This window comes from Manduca sexta, chromosome 16 (assembly GCF_014839805.1).
Source record: "Manduca sexta isolate Smith_Timp_Sample1 chromosome 16, JHU_Msex_v1.0, whole genome shotgun sequence".
NCBI lineage: Eukaryota > Metazoa > Arthropoda > Insecta > Lepidoptera > Sphingidae > Manduca > Manduca sexta.
Window position 1 is genome coordinate 4896039 of NC_051130.1, and position 15448 is coordinate 4911486.

The following is a 15448-nucleotide window of genomic DNA, read 5'->3' on the forward strand; positions in this document are numbered from 1 at the left end:
AATATGCTAACTTTGTGAAATTCAAGTTTGAAACTTTCAAACACATTTTTTTCAAAGAAAAAAAAACATTTTTCAATTTCCAAAAATACAATAAAAAAGCTCATTAAATGAAGTATTTATTTCATTGCTTTATTTATTTTATTGTAACATTTAAAAACTTGATAATTAGATTCGAAGTGGCGTATACCAGCCGGCCAGTCAAAACTTCAAAGTCCTTTAACTCGCTTACCAGGCTTTATACTTTAATAATATTTTGTATCTGGATCGAGGACATATACAGGTATAACATAATCAAATATTACGAAAATCTGAGACATCGAGTTTTTTTTCGTGCCCGCTTCACGTGGAATGCCCCCTCAGAACAAGAACAAGCATAGAAGGAATCTAAATTACCCTCATATACTTGTCCTTTTTTTCAAATAGGCCAAAACCGTTGAAAAGAACGAGACAAATATTATGTTGCTAAGGTCGGCTTGCGTACACTTTAAAATTATCAAATGGTTACCTTTGGTCCTCTTTATGATGCCGAATTAAAAAGCAAATAAAATGTCAAATGTTCCAACTTGCCAACCTCAAAACAATGTCACAAACGCGCCCACACAATTTAGTTACGTTATACTTCAGCGCGTGCTTTTCAAAAGTGGCTACATGTTTTGTAATATTTTTGTTGTTAATTTTAATAAATACACAGTGCTGTTTAAGTATAATATAGCCCTACGAACAAGCAATGGCCTGCGTTATTATGGGGTGTAAATCTCATTCTTGTCGTAAAGAAAATGAAACTGAAATCATCAGCTTCCATCGGTGAGTAAACAAAAAACCTAATATATTTGCTTAAACCCTGTACATAAGTGCAAAAGTATTATTAATTAATCTTTATTATGCTGTAGTCATATTATAATCTGCTGTTGGCCATTCGATACAGTAATTATTAAGTATTTTTCATTTTTATCAATTTACGTAGTCGTGTTCAATAGTGTTGTTCTGCATATTCTGTCGATAACATAGATGTTAGTATATTGTAGTTGACTATTTTGCATAAATTGCGTTTTACTTTCAATATACGGTGGTGAAGTGGTAAAAGCCACTTGGAAACCGTGCGCGAAGGCTGGGGGTTGAGCAAACTATTTGATTTTCATATTGTGTTTCATTGCAGATTCCCCACAGATGATGCTATGAGGCAAAATGGATCGTTGCCATAGCTCGTCCCAATTGGCATTGGAAAAAACAGCACCGTGTTTGCTCTAAGCATTTCGACAAAGTTTTATTAACTTTGAAATAAGTTATCAAACATATGTGACATGAATGATACCGCTGTGTTTTAATTTTATTGTCCCATTTTAGTAGCTTCTGTCAAATCACACCCCTTGGGTATCTTTTAATCCCTAAGAAAGTCAGAAAAGAACAGAAGGCGTACTGGCTTTCTCCTAAACGAAATTCCGGCCGATTTCTTGTTTGTTATTTACAGCGGTTTCCATTCCTTCCGAAATTTCTAAGATTTTCTTAATTTAATAATCTAAATGCTAAACCATTTTTGTGTGAATGACGTTTCGGAAGGCATGGAAACTGCTGTAAATAGCAAATGAAAATTGGATAAAATTTAGCTCGAAGAGAGCCGGTAGTTCTATAGTTTATTGTAATTTAACAGCTTCTTAACGAGTGATTTTATATACCCAGACCTCATTTGATACTTGAATACCAAATTAGGGTTTTGATATCTTTTTTAACCTTTATCTAAAATAGCATTTTGCAACGGTTTGTAGTTGACTCGAAAAGTGTTTATTTTAGCAGGTCCGTGAATTTACCATAGCCGATAGACAAAGCATCTATCGATATCGATAAGATGTCAGAAGAGATCGCAACACAATTAAATTTCTTGCTGTCAAAGACAGAGTACACTCAAATGTCATAATGTTACTTCTATGCTTGTCATTGTTCTGAGAATGCCCCACTTGTCAAAATATATAAATGCTGTCAGTTTCTGTCATTTCGTGTGTCAAAAATGTAAATCGAATTTCCGCGATGAAGGGAATTGCGGTTGTTTTTTAATTTTTTTCTTACTGTAACTTATAATACAATTCTATTCAAACAAAATGAAAGAAAAATGGAATTTTATTTTGTATTTAATTTGGTTTTCGTATCTAGTGTTGTCGGCAGTCCTTATGTTCGGGCATGGTTTCCTCTTGTCCCGGAAAACCCTGAGCGATGTTACTGAATGTGTGCCTTTGGAGAGATTTGACTGCAATGGACGAGAGATAGGAAACTCCAGTGTGGTGCAGAAGTGCAGTGAGGATGAGAAAATAAAACGTATTTTGTTGATACCTGGTGCTCCGCTAGCGTGCGCGCCGTCGCGGTCTAAAGTTGTATTTTTGCTTGTGGACGCGTTGAGATATGATTTTACGGAATATGACGAGAACCTCGAGAAGCCCCTGGCTTACCAGAACCGGCTGTCAGTCATGCATCGGGTTCTTACTGAGACGCCGGAGCGCGCGCGCCTGTTCCGCTTCATGGCAGACCCGCCTACCACGACATTACAGAGAGTAAAAGCCCTCGTCACCGGTTCTTTACCTACATTCATTGATGTGAGTTCGAATTTTGCTGCCATGGAGTTGCAGGAAGATAATGTCATTGACCAGGTGAGAGTCAATTGTTCAAATTGTTTATGGATAAAGCACTCTGGAATGCATACCTGGGCCATGGGCGACATAAATCTAATGCTATTTGCTCTTTGTTTCATATAAAATTAGAATATATAGTATGGTATTATTGATTTCATAAATAGTTTAACATGCACATTTCTATTTGTAACAAAATGTATTATTTATTAACATAGCTCAATGGTACTTTAGTAATTTTGTACAATATTATCATTAAAACAGTCAAAATTTGCATTTTTTTTGCAATTAGGATTTTAAAACATACATTACAACCTTAGCTGTATTGGTTATATTTGAATAACAGGAGTTTGTAGTAGTAATACTTATAAATGGGTGCAGGTAACAAAGGGTGGAGGCAAAGCCGTACTGCTGGGAGATGACACATGGTCTCGCCTCATGCCGGGGAGATGGTTGCGCTCACATGCACTCTACTCATTCCACACTTGGGATCTGGACACTGTTGACACAGGTGCATATATATTTTAGGTTAAATTTATTAATGTAATGCTTCATATTTTAGATTTAACTGTTTTACGATTTTGGGTATATAGGCTTGAACTTTTTAGATGGCACATTTTTATGTTTATGTGTGTAAAGTGTATAAACTTAAATTGATGTAAACAATAATCTTCACCTTGCTAAATAAGTGACTCGAGACCTATAAATGTGTATATGGAAGTATGTATTACTGGAGAAGAGCCCATATAATATGATTCCTGCTGGAAAATAGACACTATGCATTATTAAATTACATTAATCATAATAAAAATATGTCATTGCACTTTTGTAAAATATTCTTCCTTCGGAAATGTTCTAACATGACTTAAAATTAATGTCTATTCTCAGAAGTGGACTCGAAGATATATGATGAGCTCAAGAAGAACGATTGGAATCTTCTCATTGCTCACTATTTGGGAGTTGACCATGCTGGGCACAGATATGGTCCAAATCATCCAGAGATGACACGGAAATTGGATGAAACAAACAAGAGACTAGAGAGAATTATAGAGACATTACCTCCTGATGTGTTGCTGTATGTAGTTGGAGATCATGGCATGACTGAATCAGGTATTATTTTTGTCTCACTACACTCACACTATAATCTATAGTATCTTATATTCATTTATGTTTTTTATTGATTTAGTTGAAGTACTATATCCTTACCAAACATAATTTTATACAATCGTCACTAGCCAGCACATTTTAATTGATTTTGAAATCTACTTATTGTACTCGTACTAAACAGGTTTCCTAAAAAATGTTTGAGTAATTTTTGTTTCATACCAAAACATAATTACATCAAACATTTTAGTTTTAATGAATTTCTATTTATAAGTTCTGGGAACTTATGTTACATTTTGAAATATCAAGAAATATACAATGACATAAATATTTTCAATATTATTGTTTTAGACTCAAATGAAGAGAGCTCTGAGGGTAGGTAGGCCTGCAAAGGTCCATCCTAAACATTGTTATGACTTGTGTTTTCAGTTAATATTTTTTGCTGCTATTATTTTAGCTAAATATTTATTTTATAGGTTTTTGGTGTTTTTCCTTGTGTTACTATTTTTCGCTAGCATTTTGTCACTATGTGTTATTTTGAATGCAATTAATTATGTCAAGTGCTAATTTACCTTCATCGCTGTCTTTTATTATGTAGTTAGTCACTATCCATGCCTGTACTTATAAAATTATAGAATAAGGGGGGAATTATGATATGAATTTTAAAAACATTACTAGTCTATAAAATTATATCATAATTCTCTATCCTAGGTGATCATGGAGGGGAGAGTAAGGCTGAACGGACTGCTGCCTTTTTCGCATATAGAGGCGCCGGACTTAGTGGCGACGGGTTACATGTCCTAAACGGTAGTGAAGTCCAACAGACTGATTTAGCAGCGACTATGAGCGCGGCGTTTGGTCTGCCGCCGCCTGCGCCTTCCCTTGGCAATTTGTTGTTACCTGTCTTACCGAAGATGTCTGTACCTCAGACGTTACTGCATCTGAGTAACAATTTGAAACAGGTAAGTGTTGAATGCTGAAGTGTATTAGTTTTGTATGTGAATTGGTTTCCTTTTCATTTTATAGTAAATAGATTATGTACTATTATATTAAACAGTACAAGTTGGTAGGTATTTATGTTTTTATGAATAAGGCGAATAATCATTCCAATCAAATAAATGTTGACACAAATGCAGTAAACATTATATTTATAGGTATCTCATTACCTTGTGCGCTACGGAGAAGAATCACAGCAAGTATCGCTTGATAGACTAGCGCAGCTTATCAACGAGACGAGAGAACAAATAGACAAAGCTGCGAGTGTCGTGACGGACGATGACCTCGTTAAATACATTGCCGATGTCAAGTACGTATTTAAATAATGCGACAGTCTCATTTACTTAACTTAACTAATAAGGCTTTTTGTTTCAGGATTCTAATTGACAATGTACGGATAATATTCCGCGAAGTTTGGGTGGAATTCGATTCGCTATCGATGCTAAGAGCTCTCTTGTTACTTCTACTAGCGATATTCTTCAACTGGGTACTCACAGAAGGCATGCCCATGGACCGACTGCCCAACATTTTCGCCAGCACATTTGTCCCGTGCGGTCTTATTTCTATGGCAGTGTGCATAGGGGTTTGCTACACAGGGTTTCAATTTCATCTCCTTGAAGACCTTGAACACGCTATTATATTGAGCACGGGTTTGGTATCGGGCACTATCGTTTTCGTGTTGGTGTTACAGCATTGGGATGGTATCACTCAAAGATGGTACGAAAGCCGGTCGCAGTTTTATGAGAGATTCTCGCGCGCCGCTCTGATGGCTTCGGCAGCAGTCCTTGCATCTAACAGTTACATTATTGAGGAAGGAGCTGGCCTCTCTTTCCTGACAGTGTCCGTGCTGGGTCTTATGGCGTGGAATACCGGCATGATCAAGGCGCTTGGGTTTTGGGTAGCTACAGGCGTAGTCCTAGCAATAAGCAGATTATATCGTGGGTGTCGAGAAGAACAGGGGGATTGCTGGGTTGCTGAAGGTTCTGGCGTGTCCGGACAAGCATCTAGAGGGGCTTTAGTGGTAGCGTTAGGGGCCACAGCTGCCGTAGTGGCTGTTGCTAGAAGGCATGTAGGATGGCGCGGCCACGGCGTTGTATTCGCTGGTTTATTCGCGTGCGCTCATTGGGCGATCGGTTGGGGTGTTTTAGGGTCTCTTAGTCGCTCACGACAGTTAGCTCGAGGTTCGTGGCTGGTAATTGGGTCTATGTTCGTGTTACTATGGAGAAGAGAGGGTGGCGGTGCATTACTACCTTTGACTGTGTGCGGGTTACTACTGTATGTAGCGAATTGCTTAGTATTGGGTGCGGCGTTAGCCCCATCCGCCGCTCTTGCGCTGCTGTCTGGATTCCTAGCTATAAATATCGTTTCTCTTCTCAAAAACGATGGATCATCGAAATTTTGTAAGTATAGATACATTATTATTTTTTTTAAAATAAACAACATTTTAATGATTGCAATGTTTCAGCTTTATCGACACGGTGCAGTTCAAGCGTGGCTTGTATGTGGGCTTTGCTCGCCTCGTACCAGTTCTATGGCACGGGTCACCACGCCACGCTGGGCCACATACGGTGGGCGCCTGCTTTCCACGCAGGCGATCCTAACTATTTGCCTATTGGCCCACCCATAACTGGTGCTCTCGTTTCTCTTGAACTCTTTGGTGAGTTTTTTTACTTGTAGCATGTATTAGCTCTGTACTGTGTGGTCACAACAAGTACGATTTTGCGTGGGCCATTTTAGACATAAAAAAATTGTCTAAAATTAGACTTACTCCCTGAATAAAGAGAAGTTTCGATTTTGAATTCACTAATAATTTATCTTTCTAAACACATGCGTAACGACATGTAGTTAGATTATACCTATAGATACGTAAGTTGTAAACGTTACGCAATAATGCGGTATTTTGATAGTAGTATCTTTATCTCTCAAGATGGCTCCGTAAATATGTTACTCATTTTTTTTTTCAAATTAAAAGACATACTTATCTTTAAATACTTAGTCACAATAATTTTGATAACGTTATCTTTTTGAAATAGAACATGACCTAGAATTCGTAGGAAGTAGAAATTTCAGTGTCAGTACATTTGTACTGTTAAAAAATTTTTTTTTGTTCGCTCGTTGAAATTGCCGATAATGCAGCAAATAGTCTTACAGTTCTACAGATCTTAATTCATTATTGAGCGGTTAGGAGCGTAGCTACAGCTAAAGTTGGCGGTGCGGTGACTGGGTTACTTGAGACCAAAGTTCCCTGGGATTCTGATCAGTGACCCTTTGTTTGTCACCACTCTGAAAATTAACCAAACACCAAAAAGTTTCACTGGAGATCGTTCTGACTCCAACCAGGGTCCACGCATCGGTTAAGGCTGCCACTAGTCGTGTCCACACACCAGGGGCGTAGCTACTGCCGTGTCAGTGATACGGGGTTCCTATTGGCCCATATCTGCATTAAACTAAGCAGGCGCACAAATGTTCGCAATGCCCTGAAGGGCCCCCAACAAAATTTAGATATAGGGCCCATCTACGGCAAGCTACGCTACTGCCACAGACTCATCACGGACAACTTTCTTGGTCCATTCCCCTTTGTTCTATAAACAATGTGTTTGGTATCAGGTATGCCGTTCATGTTCGGCGCGGCGGTGCCGCTGCTGGCGCTGTGGGGCCGCAACGGAGCGTCGTCGCTCGGCCCGCGCACACAGCTGGCGGCGGTGTTCTCACTGTGCCTCAAGTTTGCACTTTGTTTTGCTATTAGGGTAAGTTTATTAATACTTATTTCGATATCACTTAAACTTAGTGCTTACTTTTATTTAGTTCTCTGTAACATCATTTTGAACCTTTGAGTTCTAATATTACGAATTTGATTGAAAGATTTTTAATCTGTAATTTATAATTCATGTGTTGTATTTACTCCAAGTTTTTTGATATAAGACAGGAAACGGCATAAGAAATTATGTTAAGATGAATAAGTAATATTTGCCACTAAGATAACGGATTATACATGTAGAATTCAATAAACGATCTCAATCGTTCTTTTTATATTAATCGTTGAATTGGGCGAGTTAGAAAAAAGATTTTTTGACATGCTTCCAAATGACTTAATTTAGGATCGGATCGAAGATTAAGAAATAAGACTGGGATCACTTATTGAAATCGAACGTTAATTATTGTTACGATTAAATTATTGACGTACTAATAAATATCTGTTTGTCGCCAGGTATTCGCGTGTGCATTATCAGCGACAATACACTGCCGTCATCTTATGATATGGGGTGTGTTCACCCCGAAGCTGTTGTTTGAGAGCGGCGCGTGCGCATCCGCGCTTCTTGGCACGGTGCTCGGCGCGGCGCTAGTCGCGTGGCATCTCCCCACGCAGCAGCGATCAAGTTGACATAAACGTTGTAATTAAAGATATAAATAGACTGGTTTTTATGTGGGGTCTCGAGGTTAATGTTGATTTTGATATTAGATAAAAAAAAAACGTTAATTTGTGTCAGAATTAGAAAAACGTTGTAATTCCGTTGTAAATGTCGTTTTATGTGCAGGCCTGGTGTTTCAGGTGAGCGATATACGGTCGAAATTAAAACGATCTTAATCGATATTTTTTACATCGATTGCATCGATCGAATAAAGTTTGTGTGCAGTAGGGCCGTGTCCTAAGATATATGCGCACTAGCTTTTTGGGCTCAAGTCATGAGTTTACTGAGACTTGTGAACACGCGTTTGTACCACATTACATTTGCATCGATATTATCTTGAAGTCTATATTGTACGTCTACCACAGAAAGGAAAAACGCGCGTTGCCAGTTTGTTATAATACGTGTGCATATACGCATTTGTAAGTATGTACATACATAATTAAAATTTTCTTCATACCTAGTTTAGGAACTGTTCTCCAAACAATGGCTTCGAGATCCCATGGTTTTACGCTTCCAAATACATTTATTAAGTCGCTGGCTCACTATTACAAGGTACTGTTATATTTTTTGCACATTTTTTTACATGGCTATATTTGTTAGCCTGATAAAGGTCGGCTTATATATAAACACATCGGTTTTTTGGGTGAGCGCTTTAGGCTCTTGCAACCCTTTGAAATTAAGTGACAATGCAAAGAGCAACCTGGACGGCTACTGAGAGAGGATGGGGATCAACGATTATGGGATGAAACAAACTATGTATCCATTATCGTTATTCGTCGGCATGCGGACTGGAACTTTATGGAAATATTATAGAACGGTCGGTAGGAAGGAACTGCGCTTTGGGGAGTGTATGAGTTTTAGGTACTCGTTCTTTCGGCGAATAGCCAGGGTGATATTGTCCTCTGATTCGGTTTCAACTGAACGCGACCATTTTCATTTAGCGCGGTTGAATGGAATGTAGATCAAATAATTCACATTTCTGTCTTTTTCAGTAATTCCCAAAGTCAAATAAAAGGGTACTTTAAATGAAAGTCTTCAAATGTTTACCAACCTTAAAAATAAATAATATAATTCTTCCAACATACCTAAATATTAATATAAGGCCTTGTAATAGTAAGCCGGCGAGATAGCTTTTGAGATTGTGCAGGTTTTTTACGTCTGCAAACGTGTTAAAGACATATTGATGTTGTTTTATATTGGATTGTTGTTTGTGTGTATTATGGATTTATATTTACGTTACTTCGGATCCGTTCAGTTTGGTTGTATTTGAATTGTAAATTGTGTGTAATTATGTGCTTGTTCACTGCGGTATCGTGTTAAAAAATGTTTTTAATCATTGGTTATGGCTGATAGCAATTTTGACCATAAGTTAGATCAGATTAGATGTTTTGAGGGCTTGTTTATCGAGATCTTGGCTACAAATAGAGTATTGCAATTTCGGGACCATTCTATCCACATACGAATAAAATATTTTAGATGAAGATTGAACAAGTCATTTTGTTAGATTTTATAATTTACGACCTCTATGTCCTATGTTCCTTAGTCATTCATCGCAGCTACCGACTCGTGCATAAATAATTTTATAATTTTCACCCAGTGAATTGTACCGTCCGAAACTAATATACGATACTGCAGCGAAAATGCTTTGGAGTTTTTTACTTTTTGACCTTTTCGTGCCTAAAATGCAGGGATTAAAATACGCAAATTTTACTTTCCTTGCATTATTTTAACTATAGTGGTAAACTATGCAATAAATAAGCACTGCCGTTGTAAGTTGTTATATGTGTTTGCGGAAGAATGATTGCAGTCGGCAATAAACAATTTCCAGTTCTAAAAGAGAATCGGTTACTTTACGACGAACTCTCGTGTGAGCGATACAGACGACTCAATGACGTCACAACTAAGCTATTATCTCTTTCTAAAGGCAATGTGTGCATTCTTTGCCGACTAATGTCTATTACTATATTACAATGATTATTGCCGAGCACTGTAACCTTGCATTTACACAGTAGTTAGGCTTTTAAAGTGTTCACTTTACTGTAGATATTGTACATTGACAGCTTATGCATTTAATTTTGTTATATATAGGAAATATTTGTGTGTTTTAAACAACCAACGATGTTTTTTTAAACATTGTTTTAGTGTTACTGGAAAAAAACTTGTACCTTTCCACCAAATTCCTGAGTCTGGCGCTGTCATTACCCTTTCTGTGAAATAATGTAGAATAGCGGATATATGTTCAGTATTTTTTAATTTATCATAAATTATTTTAGAAATACGTCATAGTTAGAATTTATTGAAATATGCATAGACGTTTATATGTTTGAAATTGATGTGAAGTCGGTTTGTATTATTTGAATTAAATATTATTTAATTTTAATATTGTTTCAATCAAACACCACTTCCATATATTATATTTTTATTACTCTGGAAAGCTATACATGTTTTAAGACTGTCGATATTGTTTCTATAAAAATACCATAATAACCAAAATATATTTTGATGCTTTGCGGTCGACTTTGAGCTCTAGCGTATGGCTAATGCTCCCAATTATTCTATAATTTTTATATATTATGTTCAATACGTCTTATGATCAAAATACAATTCTTTTAATATCTTTTAATGCTCAATTTTTGTGGTTATTCGATACATTACTAGTATCAATAGTGCTGTTAATTGGATAACCAAGCATGATTCGTTTCTGAATATTATTTTAGTGTGCAAATTCGTTTGAATGTAAAACTGTCAACTTCATATAACTTTGGTCAACAGTTATTGTTTTAGTAAGTATGGGCTATAATACTTTCGATTATAATTTGTTACGCGCCGCTATCCTAGCCGATGACATCGGGCGTTTCCGGAAGTATTCGGCTGCGCGGGCAGGCTGGCAGAAGAGAAACTATGTCACGCGGCGACTATTCGATTATAATTATTCTTGTTGGTTGGACGTTGTCAAAAGAATGTCTAAAATTGTATTCTGTAATTATTTTGCTAATATAATGTTTACTGTAAAAAGAGCGTTTAACATTCAGAAGTGGGATTATACAAATGATAATTTGAAGTTACATTGAATTCGAATGTGAAGAGAACTATCGGAATAAGTCTGTGATGAATCATTGAATGCCAAAATTAAAATTACCAGATTCTCAGATTTTAGTTACCATGGCAAACGTCTACGTCTGTTGAAGTAAATATGTTGGGAATGCCTATGGAATTGATGTCTGTACATTACTACGATTCATAACAAAAACTTCGTTATGCCTGCTGCTTGGCTCACTGGAGAGGGTGTTTTCTTAGAAACTAAATCATTGGAGACAGGAATGACTGGAGTCATGTGAAGTCAAATCGGTGGCGCAACACTTCAGACTGACAATGCGAACGTGCGTAACTGTGTATTTTATTTAATCTGATCTGTCTGTGGCCGTGAGCCTTTTGAACGTATTTTGTCTGTAATCATGAGCATTCTGATCATATTCTGTCTGTAGCCATGAGCATTCTGATCATATTCTGTCTGTGACCATGAACATATTCTGTCATTCATTGTCTGTGATCATATTGTCTGTAGTCATGAGCATTCTGATCATATTCTGTGTGCAGCCATGAGCATTCTGATTTGTGTTGCTGGGTCCTATTTGTTTAAAATATAGGTACCCAATTCAGTTCTACTTTCTCAAATTTATTTTTGTGAATACCTTACGGTATTCACTTTGCAGGATGGCCGATGTTACGCGCCGCTATCCTAGCCGATGACATCGGGCGTTTCCGGAAGTATTCGGCTGCGCGGGCAGGCTGGCAGAAGAGAAACTATGTCACGCGGCGACTATTCGATTATAATTATTCTTGTTGGTTGGACGTTGTCAAAAGAATGTCTAAAATTGTATTCTGTAATTATTTTGCTAATATAATGTTTACTGTAAAAAGAGCGTTTTACAAATTCTTTGGTATTGCTTTGATGTAATTAATTATTTTAATCTATAAAAATACTTTTCCTAGTCATCAATACTGCTGTATGCTGCCAAATTATTATTCTATTTTGTAATTAGGTAAATGGGGTATAAATTAACTAAATTCATTCCCAAAACGAACAATGGTTTCTTTTGAATATTGTTATATTATTTCTCATATTAAATACCTAAGTTGTCGACCGCAAAGACTTAATATTTACTTGTATGTGATTCAAAAGCACCTTTACAACAAAAATAATTTATATCCATCTGCCAATATGTCGATTTAAGTGCACGTCTATGTAGAAGGTGCTGGGGGTATGTATGGTTTTAACAAAAACTCCGAGAAAGAATTCACTGCATCTGCACCGCGGACCTCTTTGTCCAATAGAGGTAATTTGGTGACATGGAAATCTTCATACAAATCTGCAATTTGTTCTAGATACTTCTCTTGGACCTTATGCCTAGCAGCACAGAGGTCGCAAGGTGCCGAGGTCCTCAGCAGCAATTGATTGACGATAATATTGTGCGTGTCAATACCGCACCGCGTCAGTTCCTGGACTAACCTTTCTGTCTCGTATAAAGACAAGAACTCTGCGATACAAACGCATACGAATGTCGTTTGATTTGGGTCCTTGAACTGAGTGTTCACTTGTCGTATCACTGACAGCATTTCGTCCATTTTGTTACTGAACATGTCGGAGTTAAACTCCGCCAGACCGAACAGTGATGCCAATTGGTTGATGAATGGGGCCACCTGGAATATGTTAAAATATATCTTTTTTAGAGTTGTCCATATAGCTTCTAAATTTACATCTCCTATTTTAACATCCAAAATTGTTATCATTATAATTAATTTAATTAAAATACATTGTTTTTAAAATTATCTACAATATTTATAATCTTTTAAACTTTTATTACTGGTTTTTACACTTACTTTTGATTTCAAACGCATTAACTTGCCAAGTCCCCTCTCTACAACTTGCGGGAAAGACAACAGCCTCAGCGTGTGACCAGTGGGAGCTGTGTCAAACACTACTGCACTGAAGTTCATGCCTTTCACCAGTTTCATCACCTGGAAATAAAAATCAAGTATATTATAGAAGCTCTGGATTTTAAGCTCAGAATTATTTTCAAATCTATGTCTTAATACTGTCATACAAATATTTCAGATTTTTTTTTTTCTACATACATATTTTAAGAAAAATACTCCTGATCTAATAAATACTTATATTGATTCAATGAGCCACATGATAACATGAACATTCTACTATCTTTCATATGATATTTCATCTTTTATGATTTATGATTTAAGAGCTAGTTAATGGATTTAGGTAGGAATTAAAAAATGTTGTATCTATAGTTAGCAACCACACAGGAACCACTGCAACTCTGTTACTAAGTATTAAATTGGTGATATAATATGTCATTAGTCATATGTTCTGAGAAATACACTGTTTTGAAAAATTGTTTCATTTTAAAAACTAATGAAGGTATAGTTACCATCAGACACATTATGTTGGTAGGAAAAAATAAAATTATATTTTTCATATAATATACAACACCCTGTAATGCTAATAAAACACATTCTAAGCGAGTTTTCCAAAAGAATTTTGAAGGTATATTAATGCCAACCTGCATGAGGCCATCATGGTGGGACCAAGGCTTAAACTGTATCACTAATAGAGGAGGCCCATGCTTTGCAGTGAGACAGTATAGAATATAGGGCTGACATTATTTTATTATTGTGACACAATGGTAATGTGCAAGCAGTTTTAGGAATGTTCTAGAAAAAGATTACACAAATTATTTTATTACCTCTGCATAACTCATAGCCTCATCAATTCCAGGGAATGCTCCAACAATTTCCTGCATAACACCTTTTCCAAGCCTCATAGCTTCTGTCTCTCCCTCAAAATATTCTTCAGGTAGTTCCGTCAACCCTATGTTAGGATCTATCTCCATTGCAAAGAGGTTGTTGAAACCTTTAACCTTTGTGGGTACCTGCAAACATTTTTAGTTTTACCAAACAATCTTTAGCAGTAAGATCAATAATGCTAAATTACTATGAAAACTTCTACCAATATGTTTCTTATTTAAAAATAGAACATTGTCTATGTTTTTCTTGCTGGAAATTTCTGCTAGTAATGCATAAATCTTTATACAAACTTATTTACATAAAATAATTTTATCACAGGTGACAAAAATTGAATTGGAATGTAAAGCAATTTAGAAAAAGGGTTTCCTTTGCATTAAGGTTAATCTAATAAGCAAAATTCATACTTGCTTCATATAAGATTGTGAGGCAGAAATAAGTTTATTTGATAAATTGTAAATACTCTAATTTCTAGCTCATAATATTAGAGATAAAAGTCCAGCTTTATTCTTAAATAAAATTTTGCAATAGATGTAATCAACAAAGTAATAACCATTATACCATTGTTTTTATGTAAGCCACAATTTATTATAATTTTTTTAAATGCATGGAGCCCTAGCAATATAACTTGGCACTTGCTACTTTAATGTATTGTCTTGTTACCAAATTGAAGTAATTTCAAGGACAGTATAAAAAGAACCTTTCGGCAAATAGTACATGCTCCATATTTTTTGTGGTGTTAAGTAATAAAAACTCTATGAGTCATGTTATGTCATTTATTTAATTCCATTCACTATCTATGGAATGTTCTGGATAGGCAATGTGATTCTTGGACTTTTATCAATTATTTACAGCTGCAAACAGTAAATTATTGGTAGTGTTGGTTCTTCAATCTTAAGTAGGATTGACAATGATATCCAAAAATATTACTGTTTCTTTGCTAGAATCATAGTAGTTGTTGATTGTTTCTTTATAGTATTCAAAGTTAGCTACAGAAAAATGTGGAACATAAGTTACCTTAGAAAACTTTTGATCGAATGCATCAGATATGTTATGGGCTGGATCTGTAGATATAATCAGAACAGATTCGCGGACCTTGGACAGCTGAACCGCCAGGCTGCAACTGAAATAAAACTTAATTAGTAGAAAAGTGATAAATTACAAACGCTTTCGTTAGTGTTATTGCGTTTACCTGCATGTAGTTTTTCCAACGCCGCCTTTCCCTCCGACGAAAATCCATCGCAAGGATTTTTGTTCGATAACATTCTTGAGGGAAGGCTCCAAGGTTTCAAATTCTGTGTCATCCATTTTCTTTACTATAAATTAGATGTAGCAATATTATAAAATTTACTACGATTAAAATGAAATTCGCAAACGAAATATGAATGAATGAAATAATTTATCAATGACATTGACAAATCCATTGACGTGTGATTATCATCATACAGATTATAACTCATGTGAATAACATAGACAACAAAGATGGAGACTTTATCGAATGAT

At 36.0% G+C, this 15448-nt stretch overlaps 2 protein-coding genes across 2 annotated transcripts; one reads left to right on the forward strand and one right to left on the reverse strand.

Moving 5' to 3' along the window:
• The first annotated feature begins 1969 nt into the window (after positions 1-1969).
• Positions 1970-10505, forward strand: LOC115443223 (GPI ethanolamine phosphate transferase 3). The gene is made up of 9 exons (XM_030168543.2): positions 1970-2636; positions 2997-3126; positions 3504-3725; positions 4431-4681; positions 4874-5025; positions 5091-6115; positions 6181-6372; positions 7323-7462; positions 7924-10505. The coding sequence occupies exons 1-9, from the start codon at positions 2094-2096 to the stop codon at positions 8095-8097; spliced, it is 2829 nt and encodes a 942-aa protein (XP_030024403.1). The 5' UTR covers positions 1970-2093; the 3' UTR covers positions 8098-10505.
• Positions 10506-12120: 1615 nt separating this feature from the next.
• Positions 12121-15377, reverse strand: LOC115443227 (ATPase ASNA1 homolog). Its single transcript, XM_030168546.2, has 5 exons — positions 15138-15377; positions 14963-15068; positions 13888-14073; positions 13007-13144; positions 12121-12826 (listed from the first exon to the last, which is right to left on the reverse strand). Exons 1-5 carry the CDS (start codon positions 15251-15253, stop codon positions 12368-12370), a joined length of 1005 nt encoding a protein of 334 aa, XP_030024406.1. The 5' UTR covers positions 15254-15377; the 3' UTR covers positions 12121-12367.
• Positions 15378-15448: the final 71 nt, after the last annotated feature.

Coding starts and splice junctions, on each gene's coding strand:
- LOC115443223 (XM_030168543.2), top strand. CDS start 2,094: ATGAAAGAAAAATGGAATTTTATTTTGTATTTAATTTGGTTTTCGTAT. Junction 5,026..5,090: donor AAATACATTGCCGATGTCAA/GTACGTATTTAA, acceptor TTTTTGTTTCAG/GATTCTAATTGACAATGTAC. Junction 6,373..7,322: donor CGTTTCTCTTGAACTCTTTG/GTGAGTTTTTTT, acceptor GTTTGGTATCAG/GTATGCCGTTCATGTTCGGC.
- LOC115443227 (XM_030168546.2), bottom strand. CDS start 15,253: ATGGATGACACAGAATTTGAAACCTTGGAGCCTTCCCTCAAGAATGTT. Junction 14,074..14,962: donor TCGATCAAAAGTTTTCTAAG/GTAACTTATGTT, acceptor AAATGTTTGCAG/GTACCCACAAAGGTTAAAGG. Junction 13,145..13,887: donor AGGCTATGAGTTATGCAGAG/GTAATAAAATAA, acceptor TTTTATTTCCAG/GTGATGAAACTGGTGAAAGG.